The sequence below is a fragment of the Gekko japonicus genome, unplaced genomic scaffold (assembly GCF_001447785.1).
Source record: "Gekko japonicus isolate JY-2015 unplaced genomic scaffold, Gekko_japonicus_V1.1 scaffold65, whole genome shotgun sequence".
Taxonomy (NCBI): Eukaryota; Metazoa; Chordata; class Lepidosauria; order Squamata; family Gekkonidae; genus Gekko; species Gekko japonicus.
Window position 1 is genome coordinate 2,081,646 of NW_015165832.1, and position 27,346 is coordinate 2,108,991.

Here is a 27,346-nt window from a genome sequence, read left to right on the forward strand (position 1 = left end):
TTGTCTATTAGTTATACGATTGAGCTTGAAGCAGTTACAATGCTTGAGTAACAGGGACTCTGAGGTAGTGTATATACTTTTTTTTTTTTACTGGAAAATGTTTGATTTTGGAGTAGAATGAGATGGTGTGTAATAGAAGATGTTGTAAGTGTAGCTGGGATTTTGCAATAGGTGAAGAATGTGCTTAGAATTCCAGTGACTGCTTAGTTGCAAACTCTTAGAGGATACAGTATTTAATTTCTAGATGTGTTCTGCTTTACAGCTGCTGGCATTAATATAGTTACTTCCAAATATGGGGCATCTGACAGACTTTGGACATGTGTTCCTTGGTAACTTGATGCTTTCAATATTCTGATACCCTGTCTTTAATGCTGGCTTCTATCTAGTAAATTTTATATTCATATATGAAAAACTGATGTAGCTAGCTGCATAATAAGAGAATTGGACGAGTGTAATAAAACAAACTTTGAGGTATGTTATGGTGTACTTTTCAGTGGAAGAAATGTTTTCAATTTACCTGATAAACTCATCAAAATACTGAATCCAATTTTCCCCTTCAAATTATCTTTCTACCATATTTTTATTTCACTTTCCCACCTAGGAGCTCAAGGTGGTGTACAGTTTCCTCTTCTCTTCCATTTAATTGTTACAATAACCCCACATGGTAGTTTAGGCTGAGAGAAAGTGAGTGGCCCAACACAGTTGAATGTGGGATTGAATCTGGGTCTTTTTGCTGACATTCTACCAGTACATCACACTGGCTCTCTATTTAATAATTTATACCATATAATAATATCCCTACACTACACTGGTATCACTATATCTAATAATCAACCTGTCCCCATCTGTGGATGCTTAAATCTGCAGATCAGGGCCAGGTGGAAAGAAAGACTCTCCAGGTCTGCAGAAAAATCTCAGAACTTTATAAAACATTACCGGGGGGGAGGGTTTATAAAACCCCCAAACAAAGGAGCATGTTGTCTGCGCAAACTGAGACAATATAAACTTATTGGAGATGGGGATGAGGAGCCACCCACCCTAATGCCTCTCACTCTTCCTTTACTTTGGAGAATAGTAGGCCAGGAGGACCAGCAAGAGACACTACCATGGAAGAGTTGGTCATGCTGCAGCCAGGTGAGAAAGAGCAGGAGCCACAGCCACCCTCTCTTCAGCCAGCCAGGTAGATGGGTGGGGGAGTGAATACAGGGTTATTGCCCTCTCCACCGCCAAACAGCAGGGAGACAGATAGATGGATCGGTGGGCTCGCTGCTACTGCTTTCCCAATTTGCCTCAGTGTAAGCCACCCACCCATTGACCCCCAGTGGTGGAAAGGTGCAATGTAATCAGTAAGGAAAGAGCTGCTGCTGATACCCCACCATTTCCTAAGCCACACAGACAGGAAGGTTGGGGGGAGTAAGAATCCACACTCCCCCTCCAAAGTGGTGCAGCAGCAGTTGGCCAGGGGGCAGAGACCAGGAGTTACCACTGCCACCAACTCACTGGCACATGGAGGGGAGAAGGATGAATGGGCAGAAAGGAGGAGGAGTGAGAGACAATGCTACTGTCCCCATTACAGCCACTGTTTAAGCTGTGGAGGGGTGGCAATGCAGCTAGGGAGAAAGGAGCTGCTAATATTGCCCCTTTGCTGGGTGCTGGTGGGTGGATGAGCCAGTTGGTGGGCAGATAAATGAAGGGATAGAGAAGCAGCAATGGTAGCATTACCAATGGGTGGACTGCCCAGCATCTGGTTTGCTCAGCAGGCAAACAAGAGGATTGAAACCCTTCTGTGAGTCCTGTGGGTCTCCACTTATCAATATTTGTAATTCTCAATGTGGTGAATTCTGTGGATACTTGAATCAGGAGACTGGTGCCAGGGACAGACAGGTCAGATCTTTCTTAAAACCTGAGTACAGCCCCAGGTTTGCAGGAAAAAAATCTGAAATCTTAAAAAAAATTAAACAGGAGTGTGCAGTACAAAATGTGAAATGACAGAAGCATTGCCTGTAGCTTTAAGAAACAAATGCCCTCTGTGGCCATTGCTAGGAAACCACAATTGTACTTCCAGCCTCCAAGCCTTGGTTTCTGTCAGTAAAAGGCAGGGGGAGGCGGCAATGTCCTTTCTAGGGCTGTTTTGGCCTTTCATTGGCCAGTGCCGGCAGTAACTACCAAATAACTTGGTACCATGCAACTTGTGTGATTTACCCAGGCCTGGCTCTTTATTACAGTTCAACAGCAGCCACCCCACAAAAGCCACTGTGGTGTAGTAGCTAGAGCTTCAGACTAGGAGACCCTGGTTTGAATCAGCAGTCTGCCATGGAAGCTCACTAGGTGACCTTGGGCTCAGCATAACCTACCTCACAGGTCAGTTGTAAAGATAAAATGGAGAATAAGAAAATTATGCAAGCTGCTTTGGATACCTGTTGCAGAGAGAAGGGGGAAAGCTGAAGGCAAGGGGGCAGATAAAGGTAGGTTGGCTGGTGTTCTGAAGGAGAGAAAAGGCATGAAAAAGAAAATAGGTAGTGAGGCTTTCAGGAATGCAAAAGAAGAAATAGCGGGAGGAGAAAATTAGATGCCCCCTGCAAATCCTTGTGGGTCCACCACTTGTCAATATAGCTCAACAGGATCCCATCTACAGATTCCTATATCTGGAGACTTGGGCATGGACAGACAAGACAGATTTTCCTACAAACCTTAGAAAAAAGCCCAGCTTTGCAGAAAACTCTGAATTCTAATTAAAAAAAATATTGGGAGTTAGAATCTCCCAAGACAATACAAACAGCACTTGTAGCCTTAAGAAACAAATGCCCTGAGTAGCCATTGCTGGGCAACCAGAACAGCACTGCCAGTGTTCCAGACCTGGTTGCCTTAAATAAAAGGCAAGGGGAGAGGCAGAGCCCTTTCCAGGGCTGTTTTGGCCTTTGCAGGAGATTCATGGGGTCAGACCCACGTGCAACCACCAGACAACTTAATATCACATGATTTGCCTGACTCACCCAAGCCTAGCTGCTGGCTTTTGTTCAACAGCAGCTACCCCATGAAAGCCAGTGTGAATACTGCTTAGAGGACTGGACTAGGATCTGGGAGACACAGATTCAAATCCCCACTCTGCCATGGCAGCTGACTTGGGTGACTTTGGGCCACTTATGCATTCTCTACCTCACAGGGTAGTAGAGAGGATCAAATGGAAGAGAAAAGAATGATGTAAGTTGCTTTGGGTCCCCAATGTGGAGAAAGGCAAGGTATAAATGAAGTAAATACATAATAAATATAGCTGAAGATGCGGGACAGAAAAAAGCTGTATGAGTGTATGGGAAGGATTCCTGGGTTGGACCTAGGGACAGCTGCCAGGGGGAGTGATGGAAGGAAAGCTGAAGACAGGGAGGCAGACAAAGGTAGGTTGGCTGGTGGATGGGAAGGAGAGAAGGAAGCAGGAAACAGGAAGAGGCCTTGGGAGCTTGAACCCCACAAGTATTTACAGGTATCCCAGTTGTTATTTATATTGGATGCAGAATATCCTCAGACTATGATAGCTATTTGTTGCTGTGGTAACATACACACTGAGTCAGTCCCACTATATATTGTTGCTGAAGTTTCTGCAACACATTCTAAGCATTCACACTCAAGAGAAAAGCTTTGTCTGTTGAAACAAGCTCTCAGAAAATTGGGTAACTAAGGGAACAATCAAAACAGGTCCACTGAGAAGTAAGTGCCATCTTACCAGGGCTTATTTCCAGAACATTGCACCTGAAGACCCTGAACCTAAAAACATTTACTTGGAAGATCCAAGCATAGAACTTGCTTTCCAATCAGTGAACATTCAACAAATGTTGCAGTGAATTTATGGTATGGTATGGTATGGTATGGTATGGTATGGTATGGTATGGTATGGTATGGTATGGTATGGTATGGTATGGTATGGTATGGCATGAAGAGCATTCACACACATGAGCAAGTTTACTGCAATAGTGAAGTAGCAACTTAGTTAAGGTCCCTTGCTAGGTAAGTCTGTTCACAGTGTTGAAGATGTTGTGAGTCACTACTTGGTCACAAAAAAATAACAGTTTCATTGCTTCAAAGTTGCCGGCACACAATTATCTTATATGGGCCTAGTTGAACAACAAAAGCCTCATGCTATAAATGCCACATATCACTAGGCTTACCAAATTCCGGCGGGGGAATTGTATTTCCTGGCAGGAGCCTCGCCGCGGGGATGGCTGCACGCGCTGCAACCGCCGTCGCCAGGATGTGACGCTCCGCATCGCTCTGGCAATGGGACTCCAAACAGCCCCGTTGCCAGAGCGACGGGAGCGTCACATCCTGGCGACGGCGGGTGCAGTGCGTGCAGCCGTCCCCGCGGCGAGGCTCCTGCCAGGAAATACAATTCCCCCGCCGGAATTTGGTAAGCCTACATATCACCCCATAAATTGTCAATGCCTTAAGAGACTGAACCATGCTATACAGAAAGCAATATCAGTGCTGCAACACTATACATTATAAATAATATGCAAACCACTTACAGATAGCAACTAACTCACTAACAAACTCTGGTAACATTAAAAGGCTGCAACTACAAAGCCACATCTTGGAAATAGATTTGTCAACTGCTAGGGGTAATCCAGACATTATGGCTATGTGCCATTTTGGCAACTTGGCACTATAGGAGAAACTATAGCCACTTCCAGACTTCCTAATAGTAACGGTAGTGAAAAGGTGACTCCCTTATACGACAAAAGAACCAAACAACCAGGAAGCCCTTCATTAAGGACGCCACCTCCCTTCAGATTTAATCCAGATCTGAATCAGAAACACATTTTGAAACAATTTAAACCCTGTAGAAAGAAAAATATCCTGGAACTTGATTTTTTGAGATTTTGGTTTTCCAAAGTTATCACTATGCAATGCATAGAGTTTTGCACAGTATTGACAGAAATATCACAGTCCGAAGTTTCTTGTATGCTAGGTACAATTTATTATGTATCTTAAAACATGTGCTTCTGGTTATTTTCTGCTACAAGTTTTTTTTAACATTCAATTTAAAAAGCCTCTGTATCGCAGAAAACCTCAGATTTTGATATGTTCAACAGAGAGTTTCCAGCAATTCCTAGAGAAGACTGATGTCACTTTTGTTTTTCCCCTAGAAGTGAAATCACATCGCTCAATCTATCTATCATTATTTGGAGGATGGTTAGCCAGTCTTTGTGCCAATATTTGCACATGCATAGCAGTCTGAAGAACACGGGTCCTCAACCTTTTTGAGTCTGTGGGCACCTTTGGAATTCTGACAGAGGGCAGTAGGCACAAGATGGCTGCTGCAAGAGGCAGAGCCAGCCACAAAATGGCTGCCATAGCTTACCTTCAGTCACATCATGACGATCCTTGTACTATGATGGCAGCTGCAGCCAATCAAATCTCCAATGGCCACTCAGAAGTCTTGCGTGGCAAAAGCCCCACTGAGCCCTACTCAGTTTCTAAAAATACTTGGTGGGTGCCAGGAAAGGTGTCAGTGAGTGCCATGGCTCCCACAAGCACCAGGCTGGGCACTCCTGCTGTAAAATAATATCCCCATCTATACCTGACCCCATTTTCTGTGTTTTTTGATCCGTATGGGAGTTAGATTCAGAATAAGACATAATGTTGATCTGAAACCTAAATAACTGTCCTTACCCATGCTGTACTTGGCTTTGGTGCAGGTAGTTCTTTTCAGTATTTCGTAAACCTGTAGGAAAAAAAAGTTTCTTAAGCGGTTCTAATGAAGAATAACATTTACACTTTGTGTAATACAAACAAAAGCATCAGTACATTTAAGCTTTTGAGTGTTACTATTACATCACCACCATTCTGTATGAAAGGCAGTATTTGGGAATAAAAGACAAGAACTAGTAAACAAATGAACATTAGTCTGCAATGTCTGTGTGAACCACCCATTGCCAATTCAACACTTGAAACTGAGTTTACACAGCACTGCCAGACTGATTCACAAATGCCTACCTGGAACAGACCGTCCACCTGTAACTTTCCAATCACTGATTGGGAACTTGCCCAGGACTAAAGATGTGAGGGCTGAGGAAAAAAATTGGGGTTCCCCCCCCCCCAGATTTCACCTTCTTCCCCCCCCCAAGGCCTCCCCCCCAAAAAAAAATTCCAATGGAAAAAAACTGAAAAGTTGGGGGAACACTGAAAAGAAATTGCTATGAAATATTTTCTCTTTTCCTTCCTCACTTGAAGGATTGGAACAAAACATCGGAACCAAGTCAGTGTAAAATATTATAAATATTAAATATTTTCAAGACAAAGGAATTAGTAGCTTTGCTGACAATGTTTAGTACTCTAGTACCAATGCTCAGCTGCTTTTTCTCTGAGGCTAATGCCATATTTTCAGGAATACCTTTTATAATATAAACTATCTCATGAATTAAGATAACTACGTCATTACTTTGGCTGCTGTCATTATCCAAGATTAGATTGGTTGGTACCAAGAAGTATCATGTGTTGTAGAATTCTCTCCAGCAGGAGACTATCAGGCCTATTCTACTGAGGGCTGAACTAGATGTGATGCTGTCCCTAGGTCCAACCCAGGGATGCTGCCATTTTTAACTCCCAATGCTGGAAATTTAAAAATCCTGATTGGGCCTGCAGCACCGAGGGACCAGGCACTATTACCCCCCTGTGCCTTTTCACAGCCCCCTGCCATTACATCTAGTTTGGCCCCAATAGTGTAGAATATCCGGTGAATGCCCATTTTGATGGTTCCATTTTGATGGTGTGCTTTCATTCCTCCTGCTAGGATAGATGATAATTAAAAATACCTTCTTCATACTCTTAATTTGCTGGTGTGCACACAGATATATTACAAACCAGATATATTACAAGCTAAACTTTTTGAAATAGGACCCATTGCTAAAATTATTGTAATCTTCAAGACCCACTTCTAAGGACTTCTGGTCTATGGCGACACGCAGGCAGACGCATCTCCCGGACGTCCCAGGGATGCAAACTGCACGCCAGCGTGTAGGAGGGGGTGCGACAGGTCGCGACCCCCCTGGAGCCTTGGTAAAAGGCTCCTAGCCAGGGGGCTTTTGAGGGGCGACCTCTTCAATGGTGCGATGGCGGAGAATTGAGGTGCTCCTCCACCCCAAAGGTCCAGCCGCTGAGTGACTGTATGGTACGAGTGCTGCTGACCGGGACAAGTGCTGGAGATCGGGCGGAAAAGAAACCGATGCCGAGCTAGGCTGGTTGGCCAACAACGAACTGTGAGTTGGGTTGAAGCGAACATGAAGATTTAAAAAGAAAGCTGCCCCACTTAAAGAGCGACGGGAAGTGAGTGGGGGAGGGACCCCTCCCAAACGCATAAACAAAAACACGGAATAAAGAGGGGGGAGCGGAAAAATAAGCGTTTGAAACTGTTTTCAGAGACTTACCAGAGCGCAAATAAGCATTTGGGCGAATATCAGAGACTTTAGCAACTGTACGATAAGTAAACAAATCCAAAAAGATGGCGGGGAAGAAACCGGAGAAAGAAAAACTTTTGAAACCGAAACTAGTGGGTAGTCCTTGAATGGAAGAGACCACTGAGCTTTCAAAAATGTTGGCAGATTCCTTGCACCCTCTGCTGGATGAGATGACTAATATCAAGCAACAACGGTCAATAATTGGCCAAAGCTTGGCTTCACAGCAGTTACAATTGACTCAGTCCTTAAAAGCAATGGAGCAAATGGGGGAGAAGGTGAAGGAAATGGACGCCAATACTAAAACAGTTAAGAAAAAGGTGCAAAAGCTGGAAATGAAGCAAGCCATGGAAGAGACAAAAGTTTTGCAGCTGCAAATGGAGAAAGCTAATTTGGTCCTACGTTTTCAAGGGGTCCTGGAAATTAAAGGAGAGAATTTGAAGCAACGGCTGAGTGAAGCAATAGCCCCATGACAGATTTGACAGAGGAATGTCTTTACAGTGAGATGGATGTGGTCTGTAGGTCTTATTCCTCATACATCAAGAAAAATAATCTGCCTGGGGAAATAGTAGTCAGATTCTTGAAGAGTCATGTGAGAGACTCTATTTTGAAAGCAACTACGGGAACTCCCTCTAAGATTGGGGACAACAACATCAGGATTTTAAAAGACATTCCATTTGATATAAGACAGAAGAGAAAGAATTATAAAGAACTAATCATATTTCTACAAACAAATGGCATCAGTTACAGATGGTTAATCCCAGAAGGCATCATTTTCAAACTTCATAATAAAAAAGAAAAGATTGACTCTGTTCTTAAGGCACGTGATTTTCTGCAAACACAGCTTGGGGAACCAGCTGAGGACGAGAAGGAAGAAGAAGAAAATCTGATGGCAAGTTAGGGTCGGGGTCTTTGGACGAGGACTCACCCTCTGAAAAGGGGGCAGCTGCCCCCAAAAGTTCATATAAATTGAGGATTAGAAAAGAGAAGAATAGTGGCTGAAGGACTCTGATTTGTGCCTGAAAACTCTGAAATGATTTTGGGATGCTCAAGGGGTTTCTTTAAGCAGTTAAATGAATAGTTAAAAGATAATTAACCTAGCATAACCAACTGTGTTCATTGTTTTATTAGCTTTTTAAAAATAACATTGAGTTAAGCTGATGTAATGATCTCCTACTCTTGGGTTTTTAGTTATTAGTGGGTCTTTTTTCTTTCTCCTTAGATGAAGTTCCCCTTCCCATATTTTCAGTTGTAGTTTGTAGTTCATAAAAAACCAATAAAAAATTCCCCTATGGGGGATCCAAAAAAAGAAAAAAAGACCCACTTCTAAACTTACTGTAGTTTACACGACCTACTTGTAAAGCGACTGCATGCTTCTTTCCCCATATAAGAAATAGGAACATCTTAACACTTAACACTGAATAAGTTAATTCCCATATTTTCAGTTGTAGTTTGTAGTTCATAAAAAACCAATAAAAAATTCCCCTATGGGGGATCCAAAAAAAGAAAAAAAGACCCACTTCTAAACTTACTGTAGTTTACACGACCTACTTGTAAAGCGACTGCATGCTTCTTTCCCCATATAAGAAATAGGAACATCTTAACACTTAACACTGAATAAGTTAATATATTTACTGTTTATGTTTCATGCTTATAAATATATAGTATTACTGATAAAAGGGCTGTATTTTCTTGGCCACTGCACACGCTATGCAGAGGGCTGATAAAAGGGCTGTATTTTCTTGGCCACATTTGTGATTTAATGTGGCCAAATCCACATTTGTGATTTAACTTCACAGAGCCATCTCCTCAGTTCACCCTGTTCCTCCTCGTCCTCCTCCCTTTTGGCCTTCCAACTCACCTGTGTGAAAGTTGTGACCCACTCTTGCATCCCGATCTACAGTTTGAGAAGCACTGTTGTAAGGTAACAATATACAAGCTAATATTCAAGAAGAATAGTGGAATAGGAAAGGAAAGTTCTCCATGATAATGAAAGAAAAAAATCTTCATGTTTATGATTTTATACTATAGAGGCACCAAAGCTTGAATGCATTTGTGTAAGCTCATTTTGCCAAACCTAAGATGTGTACAGAGGCAAATAGTTATCAGTGTCTGCTATAAACATCTGCCTGCAACAAGCAGCAGCAGTACAAATGGAATAAAAGGAGACCATGCTATGGTCCACTGGCCTGCCCTATGAGATGCATTATTCACCCATAAATTTCTGGTTCCTTGTCTTATGAAGTGAAGGGTCAAGCCAATTAAAAAATTCCCAAGCCATATGTTTTCTTTCATCTCTAAAGAGCCCCAATGTGACAAATTCATTACCTCCATGTCTAGGTATACATTTAGAATCAGATTGGAGCCTTCCTCTAATTATGCTTAACATTTTTGTTTGGTTTTAACATGTATAACTTAGCTTTGTGTCTATATTTGTTTTTCAAATGGGAGCTTTTTATCCAAAAATAGAAGTTCTATAATTAGTATATTAAGGTTGTATTTTCAACCCATTGAAACAAACTATGAAGAGCAATACTTGCTATCTTCTCTTTTCTTTCTATTTTGCAAAAGAAACCCTCAAAGAAAAAAAAAGCCTGCCACTAAATATGAGGACATAAACACTAAAGTGTGTTTTGAAAAGAATATGCATGAGAAATATTTTATAGATTTTAATATTTTTTAAAATGAAGACGTGGAGAAAAAGCAAAGAAAGTAAAATGCTTTTCTGTGAGTCTTTGGAAGCAGGCATTTCAATGATAACTTGTTGTATATTTATTTAGAAATAGGAAGTCAGAAGTACACCCCTGGAATAAATTTTGACAGGGAAATAATTATAATTTATTTATTTAATAAGAATTAATCATATGGATAAGTAATTTTGATTAGCATTCTCACCAGAAAGTCACAGATTATTCTTAAACAAAACTAGACATAGCTAGTAATAAAGAGGAAAACTGGGCCCTTCAGAAAGAATATTATTCTGTGAAAAAGCTGGCACAAAGCATCATGAGGCCTGAATTAAAGCACAGAATTTAGAAGTAACTTCGGTTAACAAGAAAGTGAAACTTTTCTCTTATTAATTTAATGTTCTTGAATGCATGAGATAGAATAGGGAGTTAAACTAGACCCAGACAAAGACACTGAAGTCTTTAATCTTAACTGTTTGTGTTTGCTATTTTGTTTTCTTTTTTAATGATCATTCACCCCACTTCACAAAACCACCTCTCTCTTTCCCCCTGTACCAGTTGGCCGCTCCCATCAAACAATTGCCCATATAAGGTCTCAGATTTTCCCTCCATCCGATGAATTTTTTGTTAACTGGGTAGCCTTTAGGTAGCGTGTCACTCTTCTTATGTGGTAAATAAACTTTTATTGGCCCCGGTCACATCGGTCGGATATCGCCGGGGGGAGGTGTGGCTAATTGCCCCGAAGGAAACTAACGCGTGGCTGCCCAAGCACACGTCCCGGTTGAGGTCCTGTGGTTCGGGGGGAAATGCCGATCAGACGGGTATCCTGCAGCGCGGCACAGAAGCCAAGCTGCGCGATCACGCTGGACCACTGTTTCAGGAAAGTAGTACCTCGTAGGTACTAGTTTTTAACTCTGCACCTTCGGCAGGGAGCCATGGGTTCGCCACGGGTGCACTGTGCTTCCCAGATGTTGGGGTGAGATCGCGCCCGGAAAATCCGCGGGACTCCCATGCCTCTCCTGAGGCAATTTTGCCATGTGACCGGGGCCATTATAAAGCTGTTGTCCCACCTTATTACTGTTTGATACATTGTTGGCTTACACCCCAAATAAGGAATTGTGACTAAGGAAGGTCTGTACCTCTATAAAATTCTCCCACAGAAATAGGCACCTAAGCACATTGAACGTTGAAACAGAAAGCAAATTTAGTGGAATAAACAGGCAGGGGTTGGAAAATTATATTTACAAGTGAACTTTGGTTAGGTTTAGTTAAGATAGGTTCAAATATATATCCAAAGCTGCTTTTATGTAACACATCATACTATCAGCATATCAACGCAACCCCCACCACATAGTAACACCTGACAATGCCCACTTGGCTCAGACAAAGAATGAGGGCAGGTGGTGGGTGGCCAGCCTATTCCCCCTGTCCAGGCCCTCCCCTAGCCACCTGTCGCCCTGCTATTGACCAAGGGGAGAGAGGGGAAGTCCTAACTTTCCTGCCACTCTGCCCCGCCTCCAGCTGGCTCTCCCTCCCCCACCCGGCTCCGCAAAATTCGGGCAGTGTTGAATTGGGCCCCTTTCTCTTTTGAACTTGTTTCTGGATGGTCACATAGATTTGAGATTTCAGTATGCTGTAACCCTATGTTTATAAACCAGGGGGTTTTCTATCTGCCCCCTCGTCCTCTGGCCAGATTGTTATCCTCTTCTCCTTAAAAGCAATAACCTCTTTTGACAGGCTTGAGGGACCTCTGTGCCTCCTCAAACCTTTTGGTCAAATCCCTATCTTCCAGAAGAACAGTCTCTATAAACTGGTTAATCAGCTTCCATATTGAGAATGTCTAATTCTCCACTTAAGTAGAGATTTCTCTCTACTCCTTGAACAGGTGAAGTACTGACACTTCTATGTCAGACTCACTGTCTCCACCTTAAGTCTGTTATTTGCAGAGGCCACAACATCCTTACTCTGCTCCAGACAGGGCTTATCAGACCCTTTTTCTCTTCAGAGTTTTCAGTTTATTCTCTCTCTAGCGCCACTCCAACTCCAACTGCTAACTCCTTCTCACTTGATTTTTTTTAAACAGCTCAGTGTTCCATTCCACAGTAAGCAGACTTCACCCAATCAGAAGGAGCTCTGTGAGCTGTCGATCATTTTTTCTAGTTTACCCTTTCTCAAGCAGCATTGCTTAAAAGCCTGCAATTGTTGGCTATTCATTAAGCTACCCTTCTCTTTTTCTGCTAACAAAGGACAGAGGGGCAATGTCCTCCTGTTTTCCATCCTAACTGCAGCCTTCCAACCTGTGTAGTTATTATTGATGATCTCGCAACTCCAGGAATACACTTTCCTGTGGTTGGAAATGGCTGCTGGAGGGAAGGGAAAGCAAAAAAGACCCACAGCCTTGAGTACCTTCTGTTGACAGATTCCTGGACAAATTCTTTTTATCTTAAATCAGTAAAAAGATGAAGAGACACTGAAATGATGTTCTCAACACACTTCAGGACTCAGTGTAAGGTAACATCAATAGCAGTCTTACCTATGGAGCAGCCTGGGCAATTAACCAGAGCCCTGTGCTGGGGGCTCCCCAACAGCTGGTGGAGGTGATGTCTTATATGACCTAATAAAGAACCCATTAATTATATCACTCACTCTATAGAATGAAAAATCTGATAGTGTTCCCCTATATTTCAATTTTCTCTGACAGGAAAGAACCCCAACAACTAGTTCCAGATGTTTACTTGCCCTTTGAAAATGAGCTATTCCATTTATGCTGGAAGGTTGTTTTTTAAAAAAATGATTCCCACACGTGATCAATTTAGCTAGTGCATTTGTCAGTCATAACTGTTTTTTTGAAAAATAATGCATACACATCATCAATCTAACTAACACAAACTTTGGCACATTTCTGAAGGGACATGTACTGGGTGAAAATTGGGCATTTTATTCTTATTCAAAGTGAGTTGGGTGGGAATAAAGGAGGTGTGGGGGAGGGCCATCCTTGACTTTTGTCTAGGGCCAAGTATCATTAAGACCTCCCCCTAAGTAACACGCTGTTTTGAGCTTGGAGTCTGGTAACCATGAATGAGTCTATCCTTTGAGCTTGGCCTACTATGGCATACCTGAGGGGGCCAGATCCTATGACAAAATAACAGTAATTTTTTAACAACTGCAGAGCAGAGCAAGGATATCTCCTCAGTTTTTAGGCAATGGTAGCAGATCTGCTAGGGTTGCCAAGTCAAAATTTTGCCGGAGCGGGGGACTCTCCGCTGGCGGGTAGAGGGCGGCTGGAGCGTGTGCGCAAAGCGCACGCACGTCACCCGGAAGTGACGAACGGGCCTCTGGGGCAGGGGTTTCCCCGCCCCCCGGGGGGACTTGGCAAGCCTAAGATCTGCTGCCTTGTAGGAATGCCTCTTGGCCTCCATTTGTGCTCGCTCTTATTATCTGTAAATAAATAAATACTAAAAAAATGCTGTAAGTCTCCTATGTTCTTTCTTCCAAAGGGAACCAACCCAGATAAGCACTGCCCTGAAGTGGAGACCATGTAGCAATATGCTGTATCCTCTTTACAAGTATTATTACTAATAATTTAAAAGTAGTGTGGTACAGTTGCTAGTGTGCTGGTCTAGACTGGTGAATCACTGTGGTCTGCCATGAAGCTTACTTTGAACAGCTGTTCTCTTTTAGCCTAACCCACCTCACAGGATTGCTGCAAGGATAAACTAACAGGAGAAAACCATGTATGCCACCCTGTGCTCCCTGGAGAAATTGTGAGAGGGGAAAAACCTTGAATGGCAATTTGTTTTTAAAATTTTAAACAGAGAAATGGAAAGTGATGAATAGATGAGTTTAACTCCTCCTTTGCCGATACCAGAAGGAAAAAGTGTTATGAGAAAACTGGTTAGGTAGGACCACTGTAAAAAGGAGGTCAGTTCTGAAATAGTGAATGCAACTTAGGGAAGTAGAACAAACACCCAAGACAAAAAGGTAAGAAATGAGCAGAATTTATGGATATTACTTGGGCTGCTGGAGCATAAAAGACCGATTAAGTTAGGGGGCTGCTATTCTGTAACAGCTGTTCCAGAAGGAGACACTTCTACTGTGATACAAGTCAACAGTGACCTACAGTTATTTCTATTCTCTAGGGCAGGGATCCTCAATGTGGTGCCCATGGGAGCCACGGCACCCACTGACACCTTTCTTGGAGCCTGCCAAGTGTTTTTAGAAAGTGTACAGGGCCAGGTGGGCTACTGGCCACTGGATATTTGATTGGCTGTGCAGGTTTTCTTTAAAAAAACACATTGCTTTGACAGCAGCTGCCAGCACAACAGAAGGATCTTCAGGGTATGGTTGAAGGTAAATACTGGCACCCATTTTGTGGCTGGCTCCTCCTTCTGCAGCAGCCATTTTGTAGCTGTGCCCGCCATGTGTTGTCAGAATTCCAAAAGTACCCACAGGTTCTAAAAGGCTGTGGATTCCTGCTCCAGTTTCCCTCCCCTGTTCCTTTGCGGCTCTCAGCTCTTTCTTTTCCCATTACTTGCTCCTTTTATTTATTTAAAAAATGTCACACCTCCAAACAGCCTGCTCAAGGTAGTTCACAGGGGGAAATAATGATGCAATAATAAAACAGAATAAAATCATTAAAACTAACGAACCGTGAAAAACCCAGCCATCAAAAATGCACAATAATGGGGACCCCTGCCCTAGGAATTCTACAGTGCTCTGACAGCTACTCAAGAGTGTAGTCTGGCAGCTGAGGTTTCAATGTCTATGAAACTTAAAACATACATGCACATACAAGGGCCCATTCTTATATGCCCAAATTTCTTAGAAAAATCAACCATTTCCGAATCATAAGAACTTAGGAGGTATTATCAATTTTTAAATGAGGAACTGATATAGAAGACAAAGTGAATGAATTTAGACAAGGAATGGGAATTTAGCCCATTTGTTCAGTTTCAAACTACTTCGTAGAAATGCTCTCTTCTTTACTAGCCAACAGGCTCGAAAAGGTTGGGGACCCCTGCCCTAGGAATTCTACAGTGCTCTGACAGCCACTCAAGAGTATAGTCTGGCAGCTGAGGTTTCAATGCCTATGAAACTTAAAACATACATGCACACACAAGGGCCCATTCTTATATGCCCAAATTTCTTAGAAAAGTCAACCATTTCACAATCATAAGAACTTAGGAGGTATTCTCAATTTTTAAATGAGGAACTGACATAGAAGACAAACTGAACGAATTTAGACAAGGAACGGGAATTTAGCCCATTTGTTAAGTTTCAAACTACTTCGTAGAAATTCTCTCTTCTTTACTAGCCATAGTCACATAATGAGTGAAAGATCTTATTTATTTGTCAAACAGTTCTAGGGAGTGACTACAAAGACAGAATGGATCAATATTTGTAGTAGGACTTAAATATGAAAGCTGTAAGTCAACTTTAAGGAAGAAGAAAAATGAGTGTATTATAAGCAAAGGTTGGCCTTACTGCTGAAGCTGTTTTTTAAAATAAATATATAGGTTTTAACTATAGTAGTTACCCTGCATCCCCTTTCTGTGGTCACAAATGGGGTCAATGTCTCTTCCCTTTTAGTTCATAAACCAAGAATGTGAATTTGAATATTAATAATCACTTTATTCATCTGAACAAAGGTACACTTGTTGCTAGGACTGATATGCCTCTATTCTGTTGGCATCACTCCAGATCATTTTAGTCAGCACCTTTCCAGACTGCCTTTGCCAGATTTGGAATCATCTGTCAGATTTTAGAGAATTCCTAGGCAAAATTGGAGGTGGGCCAGTAAAAGGAATGTGAGGCTAGAACTAGCCACTTAGCATGATCGAAACTGAGCCCCCTGAGACAATGGCTAGCACATCAAGGAAAGTGGGTGGGTATGCAAGATATTTAGAAGTGTCCTGAGAAGCAGATCAACCCTCGAACAATCAAGGTAACATGGTAATGTTATTATACAAGTGAGGTCTCACAAAAACTTGTGCGAGTGGCTATCTCATTCCTTTTCCTTTTGTTGCCGGCCCACCACTCGAATGAAAGACGAGACAAGTAATGGATTAAACTGGGAACTTTATTTATACACAAGCTGATCTGCACAACTTAGTTAGCATGTTAAAGCATGGGTTGTATAGGGCTTGCAAGGCAAGGACTTCCTAACAGGGCAAAACCATCCCAGTTCAGAGCCAGGTCCGGAATCCTTCCGAACCTTTCTCCTTATGGCCCACACGTAAGTTTGTAGACAGGATGGAGGGGCACAGTCTTGCCCATGACTGCTAAGCCTTAGGGCTCATCATATGTTCCTCCAACCCTGAAGGGGCCCCCACTGAGCCACCCAGACTGCCAAGCGATAGGTAACCAGTTTGAGGGACCCCCCTATCACTGATATCTCAGGGTGCTTACCAACTCTAAATCCCCTCAAACCATGCTCTTGTTGCCACAGAGGGGGTTAGCCTTGGCTTAAGTCCCCTCCTGCCACCTGCATACCACCCAGTCATACAAACCAACCTGCAGATCTGCTAGAAAATGTCTGTTCCAACAGCAGACGGATGAACCCCTTTGGGCCTGAAAAGATGCCCAAGAACTTGATCCTGGGGGGTGGAATCACTCTTTCACGTCCAAGAGACCACTGACCTGCCAATCATGTTGTTTAGCCAGTGCTGGGCCTTGCCAACTCTGGACAGCATACCCTCCTCCAAACTCAACTGGGCAACATATTGGACCAGACCAGCAGTCTCAGGAAACGAACGCCTAAGGGTCTTCAAATTTTTATTCTTCCCTCACTTTCTCTTGCTACCTGTCAGTCTTTCTCTTGTTCTGTTCACCCCAGCCCCACTGTCACTCTTTGTCTTTCTTTCTTGATTAGTCCTCCAATCTTTTCTTTCGCACACTCACACTCCCAAATACCTTGTTACACACACCTTCTTATTCCATTCCCAAATCCCCCCCTCACACACACAGAGTCTGTCTTTCTCCTGTCTTTATTTCCATTCCACTGCAGCCTCCCCCCACATACATTGGTCTGTGTTGCACCTCCACAGCACTGGGAGGCAGTTAGGGCCGGGCCGGGGTGTGTGTGAGCTAGGCTAGTGAACAGCTTACACTGAGGCAGTTTGAGGGAGTGCTTCTCCCCTGCTCCACTGCTCTGCCCAGCCTTTTCAATAGCCGAAGGGAGAGTTGGGGAAAGTGGTTGAGGCAGCAACACTGGAGTTTCCTCACCCACCTGTCCTTCATCTTGCATCACTCCATCTCCCTCTTCCTGTCTGGTTGTCCTCTCCCTCATCACCTCATAAATAACATGTAGTGGGGGCTGCTGCAGTCTTATGCCTCACACCTCCCAACTTTCTGCCCGCCTACCTCCTGGCCATTTTGCCCACACTCTCCCTCTCCACTTGTAGTGCTGCTGCTTCTACCATGAGGCTGCCATTCCAATGGAGCTGCATTGTCTGTGCACATATGCAGAGAACACTCCTCTGTTTTGGGTGGACTTGGCCCGCTTTCCATTGCCCCACCATTTTCAGATTTTTTTCTGCAAACCTGGGGGAGAAAAGTCTACTTTGTGTTATTAAAGTGGCTTTGATATGTGGACTTAAATATCCACAGATTGGGGCACACTTCACTGTTTGATACAAGATTGTATCTTTCAACATAATCAAGTAATCAAGGCTATAGTCTAAGCAGCAGCTCCATTCACACCAGCTCTCATTTAAACAGGCCAACCAGATTTTTCACACCCTCCTACATACTGCCAGCATCCCAACCATCCAGCACATCGCCAACTTTTATATACTACTCTGCACATGCACATTGTTCATTCGCCTGTCTCCTCTCTGCATGCTCTGGGCTGTGACACACTCATTAAATCCAGCCTAACTTCTTCAGGTTTATTGCCTCGACTTGCTGCTGGATCACCTGCTTAAATTGCTTGCTATGTGCCTTTTCCTGGACCGCTCTCCAAGCCACTGCTGGTATGCCAGTCTGAGGATCAACAGATCTAGATCACCCTAAATGATTCCCTGACACAGAAGTTAGGTAATATTTCCCTGTGTCTTCTTTCCCACCTTTGCTTACTTCTTATTGCCCTTTCTCATGTTCTTTGAAGTATGTTACTCATGGGAGTAACTACTGGGTGGGTTCCAGAATCAAGTACTGGTACTGATGGCTCCATGGTATTTTGTGCTGAAATGTATTGAAACATTGCTCTGACTGCTTACCTGTTCTTTAATTTTTGTTTTTTGCCATGGTGACCCCATAGGGTTTTCAAGGCAAGAAACTTAGAGAGGTGGTTTGCCATTGCCTACCTCTGCAGAGTGACCTTGGTATTAATTGGTGGCCTCCGATCCAAATACTGACCAGGGCCAATCCTGCTTAGCTTCTGAGATCTGATAAGATTTCACTATTCTGATTTTTTGCAATAAAGTATCTCTGATTATTCCAATTGATTACAGATTCTGTTTTCCTTTCTAAGCTTACTTTGGAGCTCTGTCACTTTTCATTTAGATACCAGGCATCTGGACACAAAGTAATTAATACCTTTATGTTTGAGCTTGGACCTGAGTCTTGTTCAGACAGAAATTTATATGTGTTGCCCTAAGAACATCTGATAATACTCTTCTATGCTAAACATCTATGCTGATGCAGTACAATGTAATATTTTTAACACATACACTTAGCCTTTAAAAAGCTTAAATATTTAATACCTTTATGTTTGAGCTTGGACCTAAATATATACTAGAACAACAGGCTGTTGTAGGACTAGGCACCAAATATCAGGTGAAATCAGTTACATTTTTCTCCAACAAACGGGACATACATTTACACATAAATATATATATTGTGTATATGTGTGTCTGCTTGCCTCAATATTTGACCACAACAGTTTACTATGAAGAATTTTATTAGGTTTTCAAATAACCTCTCTCCAAGTTGATGAATAACATTACGTTAGTCATGTGGTCTAACAGGAACTCTGAATAAATTTTATTGAAGAGAAATACAAGATTACCATCGGGAAATATACTTACCATACTGCTTTTTAAATTATTTTTATAATAAATTATATTTTAATACTTACTATGGTACTTCTGGTTTTGCTGTCAAAAAAGGACTCTTTATCAGACAAGTCAAATCTATTGGAACATTAGAAGAGAAAAAAAGAGGAAAAAAAGTAAGATAAATTAGCCATATTTTTGGTGCTTCCAGGGTTTCCCTAGCAGAGAGAATGACAATCAGTTCATAATCTCCTTTCTTCCTTGATGTTAAACAATGATCTTCAGACAGCAGCCATTCCTCTTTAGATGACTCAAAGGGCCAAAGACTTATGTAAGCGAAATCAATGTCCAATATTTAGTTGGTTTCACAAAAAAAAAGAATCAAGTTCTTTTACTCTTTCCTACACAGTGGTAGTGCCTGTTTCCTTTTTCTGCAATATTAACGTGGTTGTCTATTTACTTCATGTACTCTTATTTACAAATCTTACATACTTACTAAGTAATAGTAGAATCACAACTGGTACAGTACAAATGTAACTTAGTATGATAAAAGGTATCATCGTTATTCTGCTGAGAAGAACTGCAGTACTCCTACAATGCTAGCTGAAATGAGTATTAACTGTCACACAGAGATTCTAAGAAGACTTACGTCCTGTATTTCAGTGCTGTTCTAGTTGTGACATTACACTTCCTGAAACGGCAGATATTTCTTCCTAACCGATTACTTAGCCACGATTTTCCATTAATTCAAATGAATATTTATCATGTGACAGATGCTGAAAATTGATCACATGGAGACTCCATCAGTTTAATGAGTTGGGTACTGTAGTTTTCAGCCATGCAAAGAGGATTTCTATGCAGTTCTGAAAATCCATCACCATTCTGCAGACAACCTCTGGTCAGTGGCTCTATATATTCATTGTGTGATATTTTTCAAATTGCTACCACACGGTAAATAGTCATGTCATTCTCCTTCTAGCAAGTGGTTCAGAGCAGGCCACTGATGTGTTTGCTGCAATGTTTACCAACAGTGCCTAATAGGATACCTAATGGCCCAAGGGGACCCCACTATGTGAGTTCATTTTGATTGTGACCTTAACAGACTTCAATGTAAGAGACCTACTCTTTCCAAATCAGGAACATTGCTTTTACCCAGTGCTTGACTGTAGTTTGCTTATGGAGTCATTTGAAGACTCCTGCACAGACTAAAATCATATTTGGACACAAACCTTTTTGAGACGCTTTTGGACTGTAAGCAAGTAGCATAAACAACTGTGGGATGAGAAAGAGTGAAACTATGTGGACTCTTTTATTTTCATGTTGTTAAATTTAGGAAGATTTTCAACATTTCTTTTTAATCCATTTTACATATGGAAGTCCAGTAGGAGAATTCTACTTTTAGCCAGGAAGATTGAATTTATTGGAAAACATCATTTTAATGCAAGTTGTAACGAAACTCTGGCCTACATATTGCTATTAATATTCTCATTCGTAGCTTCAAGTTGTATTCCCAGATGCAATTCTGTTGGAAAAGATAACAAATACAGATTATGAACCTTGACTTACAAGTGTTGTTTCTCCCTAGAGAAGGGGTAAGAGAGACGTTTCACTGTCTGTTGTTTGTGTTCTGCCACTTTAGGTTGAATGGGCTCTGTAATTTTTTGAATTACAGAATTTATTTTTTTCAAGAGGCCATGTGGTTGATGAATTTGGTATACCTAAGGACAGAGAAGACAAACCATCCTTTATTTCCTTGAAATCACTGAAAAACATATTGAGGATTCAAGAACACAAGAAATCTGAATGGAGACAATAAAAAACAAGTGACTAGGATTCTGTATTAAAAAACAGATGGGGATTGCTCAGCAACTTGCCGCTCAAATACTTAGGGTAGGGTAGGTCCACATTTGTCAGCTAAAACACAATCTAAACATTAACCCAATTTATACATCTGCAGAATTTTAGAGTTTTTTTTAAAACAATCACTCAGCATATACAACACCACAACTCTTCATACTTTGAACCACACTACCATTTGGTGGTTAAGGAAATAATGTTCCCTGAATATTTATGGATTCACTTACTTTGGAGGGCACTAGATATGATCAGAACCCTTCCCAACAATACAATCCCTATTTCAAATGGGTGGGCTATTTTAAAAGTTGGGAACATAATTAAAATAAGTAATATGATAAATGGAACTGGATCAGCCACTAATATAAAATTCCAACCCAAAGTTTAATTTTAGTTGTACTTGCAATAAATTACTTTGCACTCTGAGGCTGTCTCTTGCTCTATTAGAGACATTTCCATGCAGAGTCTGGGTCCTGCACTTAATATGCCATTAAATATTTATCCATTTTTCACTTCTGTACCCTGAACAGGTACAGCTACATCTGTCAGAAGCTTCAAATTTATCATATAATTTTGGTCTTTTATAATAACTATTCCAATATTCCTTGCAAATTGAGGGCTGGAACCTGCGAGTTCTCTTATGCTCCACTAATGTTACACATATTCATGGAATATTCACATGTGTAAGGAATGCCTGCTTGTGTATGTGGAGTACTAGACTGAAGAATGTATGGACTGTCCCACATCAAATCATAAATGTCACTCAACACAGAATCAGACACCATTTTCCTATCTCCTTCTGCTTCCCATCCTGCTATAAAAACCTTTCACAGCCTAGCAGGCTGTAATGGCTTCTAAAATCTGAGAGGCACAACAGATAATGCCCCACTCTGAAGTGGCCACCGGCAGCATGAAAGATGGAACCATCAAGAAGTTATTTATAGCAGATCTCTGTATTTTCTTACATATCCTGGTCCAAAGCTAAAAATGGTATTGTTGCACCTTTAGAAGAACACCCCTCCCCAAGTGTCATGCGCCTGAAGCATATGGAAAATGCTGCCTTGTTGGAAAGGGAACATATCCTTGTCTGTCCATGGATTGCCTGGACACATCACAAAATCTGGCATTTAGTATCTTCCCATCACCCCGCCTGCTTAATGTAGTGTTGACCTTATGGACACTGGTGATTTACAGGCAGCATAGGGCATGCAATCCACATGGACTTAGTACAAGATGATCACATTATGTTCTGGACTGGTCAGACTTGTCTACATGGCAGTGATTATGTTATACTGCAAAATGGTACCGAACATCTCCATGTGCCCATTAAAATGCAAATTTCTATGTGTCAGCATATTACAAAATCTGTCCACCTTAGCATCTCACAGCATTCACAGCTCATTCATTTGCATCACACTACAACTTGTATCACAAACTGGGTTAGACATGCCAGGTCCCCTGGGGGGGCGGGGGTCTGCCTGCTCAATGGGCCCCTTACTTGCCAGTCCTTCTCTGGCCGCTGGGGGGAACCCCACCTCCAAAGGGCCGGGATCGTGGCAACGTCCCTGGCATGATGACATCACCCGGAGGTGATGTCATAGTGCCAGGCATGTTGCAAACTCAGAAGACTCCCTTCTGGGTTCTGAGACAGATTCATTTTGTGACAGCTGGTTAAGACAATTCATTGAACTGCTTCTTTTACATGTGGTGGGAATTGCTCCCAAGAACACTAGGTGAATCGGCTGACACACTATTCCTTTGAAAAGCATAAACTAGAAACAACTATTTTATGCATCCCAATCTAAAAGAGATATTCAACAAACCTTTTTTGTAGGCATCTTCAGTTTCATAAATTCTGCTTCTCGGCACAAAGCACTCCAAGGTGCATGTATTTTTACAAATCCAAGACCATGTATTTTAGTCTTTAAAAAGGGAAGGGAGAGAAAGAAAAAACTTAGAACAAAAACACAAAAACACAAATGTTTCAAATTGCAAACAAATCCTAAAGGATTATTCTTCAATAAGAATGTTTAAAAATGAATTTATTTTAACAACTGGATGAAAACTAGCAGCAGTGAGAAAGCAATGGAGAACTGAAGAAGGGATGCACTGGCTATGGATGCCAACAAGCAGCCTGGAGGGGGGAAATTGTCCCGCCCCTTGAATAGAGGCTTGATGGGATGTTACTTATCTCCATGCATGAAAACCTTCACTTACCCATGTCCATTCATTAGGCCCACAAAGGACACACACACCCCGGCTGTTTCTTGGCAACTGTAGCACTGGGACAAATTTTTCCAATAAACCAAAATCCCTCAAAGAAGGTTTGTGAGCAGACAAGAATACAGTCAGTTTATTTTGTTGTTGTTCAGTCGCACAGTCGAGTCCGACTCTTCGCGACCCCATGGACCAGATCACGCCAGGCCTTCCTGTCTTCTGCCGTCCTCTGAAGTTTGCTCAATTTCATGTTAGTTGCATCTATGACACTGTCTAACTATCTCATCCTTTGCCGTCCCCGTCTTCTTTGACCTTCAATCTTTCCCAGCATCAGGGTCTTCTCCAGTGAGTGCTCCCTTCTCATTTGGTGGCCCAAAGTATTTGAGCTTTGGTTTCATTATCTGGCCTTCCAGGGAACAGTCAGGGTTGATTTCTTTTAGGATTGACTGATTTGATCTTCTTGCAGTCCAAGGGACTCTCTCTCTCTCTTTTTTTAAGTACCCATTAGGTACACTTTTATTATTTTTCATATTTTACACAACAAACATACATACAACATATCACAAACAACCACTTACAAACACAAAACATACAATTAGTATACTTTCTTATAACTCTATTACCATATTAAAAAGGGACTCTCAAGAGTCTTCTCCAGCACCATAGTTCAAAAGAATCAATTCTTCAGCGCTCGGCCATCCTTATAGTCCAACTCTCGCATCCATACATGACTACTGGGAATACCATTGCTTTGACCATGCGGACTTTTGTTGGCAGGGTGATGTCTCTACTTTTTATCATGCTGTTTAGGTTCGCCATCGCTTTCCTCCCAAGGAGCAGGCGTCTTTTAATTTCATGGCTGCAGTCACAGTCTGCGGTGATCTGGGATCCCAGGAACGTGAAGTCTGTCACCACTTCCACGACTTCCCCTTCTATTTGCCAAGGAGTGATGGGGCCGGATGCCATGATCTTAGTTTTTTTGATGTTGAGCTTCAAGCCCACTTTTGCGCTCTCCTCTTTTACCCTGAGCAAGAGGCTCTTAAGGTCCTCTTCACTTTCTGCCATCAGAGTGGTATCGTCTGCATATCTGAGGTTGTTGATCTTTTCCCCAGCAATCTTAATGCCCGCTTGTGATTCATCTAGGCCAGCATTTCGCATGATGTACTCTGCATATATATTAAATAAGCAAGGCGACAATATACATCCTTGTCGTACTCCTTTTCCTATGCTGAACCAATCAGTTGTTCCATATCCGGTTCTAACTGTCGCTTCTTGGCCCTTATACAGGTTTCTCAAGAGACATGTGAGGTGGTCTGGTACTCCCATCTCTTTAAGGCCCTGCCATAGTTTGTTGTGATCCACACAGTCAAAAGCTTTAGCATAGTCAATGAAGCAGAAGTAGATATTTTTCTGGTACTCTCTTGCTTTCTCCATAATCCAGCGAATGTTGGCAATTTGATCTCTAGTTCCTCTACCTCTTCGAAACCCAGCTTGTACTTCTGGTAGTTCTCTATCCACGTACTGTTGAAGCCTAGCTTGTAGGATCTTGAGCATGACCTTGCTAGCGTGTGATATGAGTGCAATTGTGCGATAGTTTGAACATTCCTTGGCATTGCCCTTCTTTGGGATTGGAATGTATACTGACCTTTTCCAATCCTGTGGCCACTGTTGCGTTTTCCAAATTTGCTGGCAAATGGAGTGCAGAACTTTAACAGCATCATCTTCTAAGACTTTGAATAGCTCAACTGGAATACCATCACCTCCACTAGCTTTGTTGTTAGTAATGCTTTCTAAGGCCCATTTAACTTCACATTCCAGGATGTCTGGCTCGAGGTCAGTGATTATACCGTCGTGGTTGTCAAGGACATCGAGGTCTTTCTTGTATAGTTCTTCTGTGTATTCTTGCCATCTTTTCCTAATCTCTTCTGCTTCTGTTAGGTCCCTACCGTTTTTGTCCTTTATCATGGCCAGCTTTGCATGGAACGCTCCCTTGATTTCTCCAACTTTCTTGAAGAGATCTCTAGTCCTTCCCATTCTATTGTTTTCTTCTATTACTTTGCACTGTTCATTCAGGAAGGCCTCCTTATCTCTCCTTGCTGTTCTCTGGAAATCTGCGTTCAGTTGGGTAAATCTTTCCTTTTCGCCTTTGCCTTTCGCTTTCCTTCTTTCCTCTGCTATTTGTAAAGCCTCATCAGACAGCCACTTTGCTTTCTTGCATTTCTTTTTCATTGGGATGGTGGTGATTGCTGCCTCCTGTACAATGCCACGAACCTCCATCCATAGTTCTTCAGGCACTCTGTCTATCAAATCTAGACCCTTGATTATTTATTTACTTATTTAGAAAAATGCACATGCTGCTTTTCCAGAGACTTGACATGGCTCATAAAAATAGTATAAGCATTATCAAGTCATAAAAACAAGCCAAGGGCATAAAGGTCAGTCACAAAATATTGCCCTGTCTATAAAACATCCTTCAGGCTAGAAGCAGATCATAAAAACAGCTTTAAAAGGATGGAACCCAGAGCCTGGGTAAAAAGAAATGTTTTGGCCTGGTGCCTAAAGGACAGTAACCAGGGAAACCTCAGGGAGAGGGGGATATTCCAAATAAGAGTGCCACCACTGAAAAAGACCTGTCTCTAATTACCCCTCACTTCACTTTTGCTGGTGGGCGGGGCTTGGGAGGAGAGTCTTAACTGGCAGGCTAGGCATGCATTGCTCTCTGTTCTCCCCTCTGCAGGTTGACAATATGACAACATCCGCTCACTGGCAATACATATGTATCAAGAATGCAGCCAGAGACTTCGAAAGGTAATTCTGTTTGTAAGGAGTGTGTGTATTTATTTCCAAATTTGTATGCTACCTTTCTGCCCCAATGCAATTGGTCCACAGTCACATCACTGCCACGTTTCTGCACACTGACATTCAGCAGGGTGAGGCTGGGGGGCACGAAACTTAAGAGCCTGTTGCACCATGCCTGTTTCACAAATTCATCCACCCTCCTTCCTAACCAGTGGCAGTGGGTATTTGTTAATCACGGGGGGGTGGGAGTTTTTATAGTGTGCCAGGTTCATTGATTTTGATCCCTTCCTCTTCTTCTTTTTGCCTCCTGGGCTCCAAAGTTGTTGGGGCAGATTTATTAGGGCACTAGTAGGTTGTTTGCATTATTAGTCACAGCTAACAATAACAGCGCAGATGAAGTCTTTAAGATGTAAGCTCAGAGTTTAGAGAGCACCCTGAGGTATTGACTGAATGGTGAAGGGGACATTTCTCAGACCAGAACCTCAGGGATAATATGGCTGTAGGGAACTGGAACAGAAACCCGCTTGGAGATGCCATTATCATTGACTCAAAGCTTCATGCTAGGAGAAGGGATATAGCATACCTCCATCAAACAACTGTAAATGCTTGGAAGGGAGAAGCCTGGGTCCCCTTGATGGATGCATTACCAGTGTGGACTTGCCCAAACAGTAAGGATACATAAGGAGAAGAGGCCTGACTCTTCTGCACCCCAGTACTTCACTATTTGTAGAAGATCTGTCCAGGTCTGGCAGATCCTTGTCAGCAGGGGTCACTCCCACAGGCTTCACATCACCGTAGTTTTTCACCTCTCTTCTGACCCTGCTCTTCTCAACCTCAGGAACCAGACCCAGTGTGTCCTCCCTAACCTATTTCTCTCTGCTTTATGAAGGGCTTGGCTCCTCTTGGGGTCAGCCTCTTTGGAGGCTCTACCATTCTGGAACTCCCATGGGGTCCAAACAATTCCAGTAGGAAGCTGCTGCTGCTCCCACATCACAGCTGCAAGTCATCTCTTTATTTCCCTACCCCTAGATGAGGGCTGCATCCCAGCTGCTCCTCAAGCAGTGGACTATTAAAGGCAGGGTTGCCAGCTGGAGACTGAAAGGGGGGGATCATCATCAGCACTATGACATTGCACTGGAGCGATGCACTTGCCCCACAGTTTCTACAGAGTTTCTGGCGAACACTACAGTGTTGCTCCGGTACAATCCCAGTGCTTCCGGGTCATATTAGAAGTGATGTCATTGCATGGTTATGAGATCACGCCATCATTTTGCTGGCCTTCTTCCTCCCATCAATCAGTTGGCAACTCAGTCATTCCTACAGTATATCTAATGCTATATATATCAGC

At 42.4% G+C, this 27,346-nt stretch overlaps 1 protein-coding gene across 1 annotated transcript in view; it reads right to left on the reverse strand.

Annotated features, from left to right (window-relative positions):
* The window catches only part of ANO1 (anoctamin 1, calcium activated chloride channel), a gene marked incomplete at its 5' end in the record, with an annotated part of 133,859 nt that overhangs the window by 82,482 nt on the left and 24,031 nt on the right, over positions 1–27,346 (reverse strand). Inside the window, 4 exons of the mRNA XM_015410856.1 lie at positions 5,665–5,716; positions 19,212–19,266; positions 20,695–20,846; positions 22,806–22,904. Of these exons, the coding sequence (XP_015266342.1) occupies positions 5,665–5,716; positions 19,212–19,266; positions 20,695–20,846; positions 22,806–22,904 (358 nt within the window). The remainder of the gene's footprint in view (positions 1–5,664; positions 5,717–19,211; positions 19,267–20,694; positions 20,847–22,805; positions 22,905–27,346) is intronic.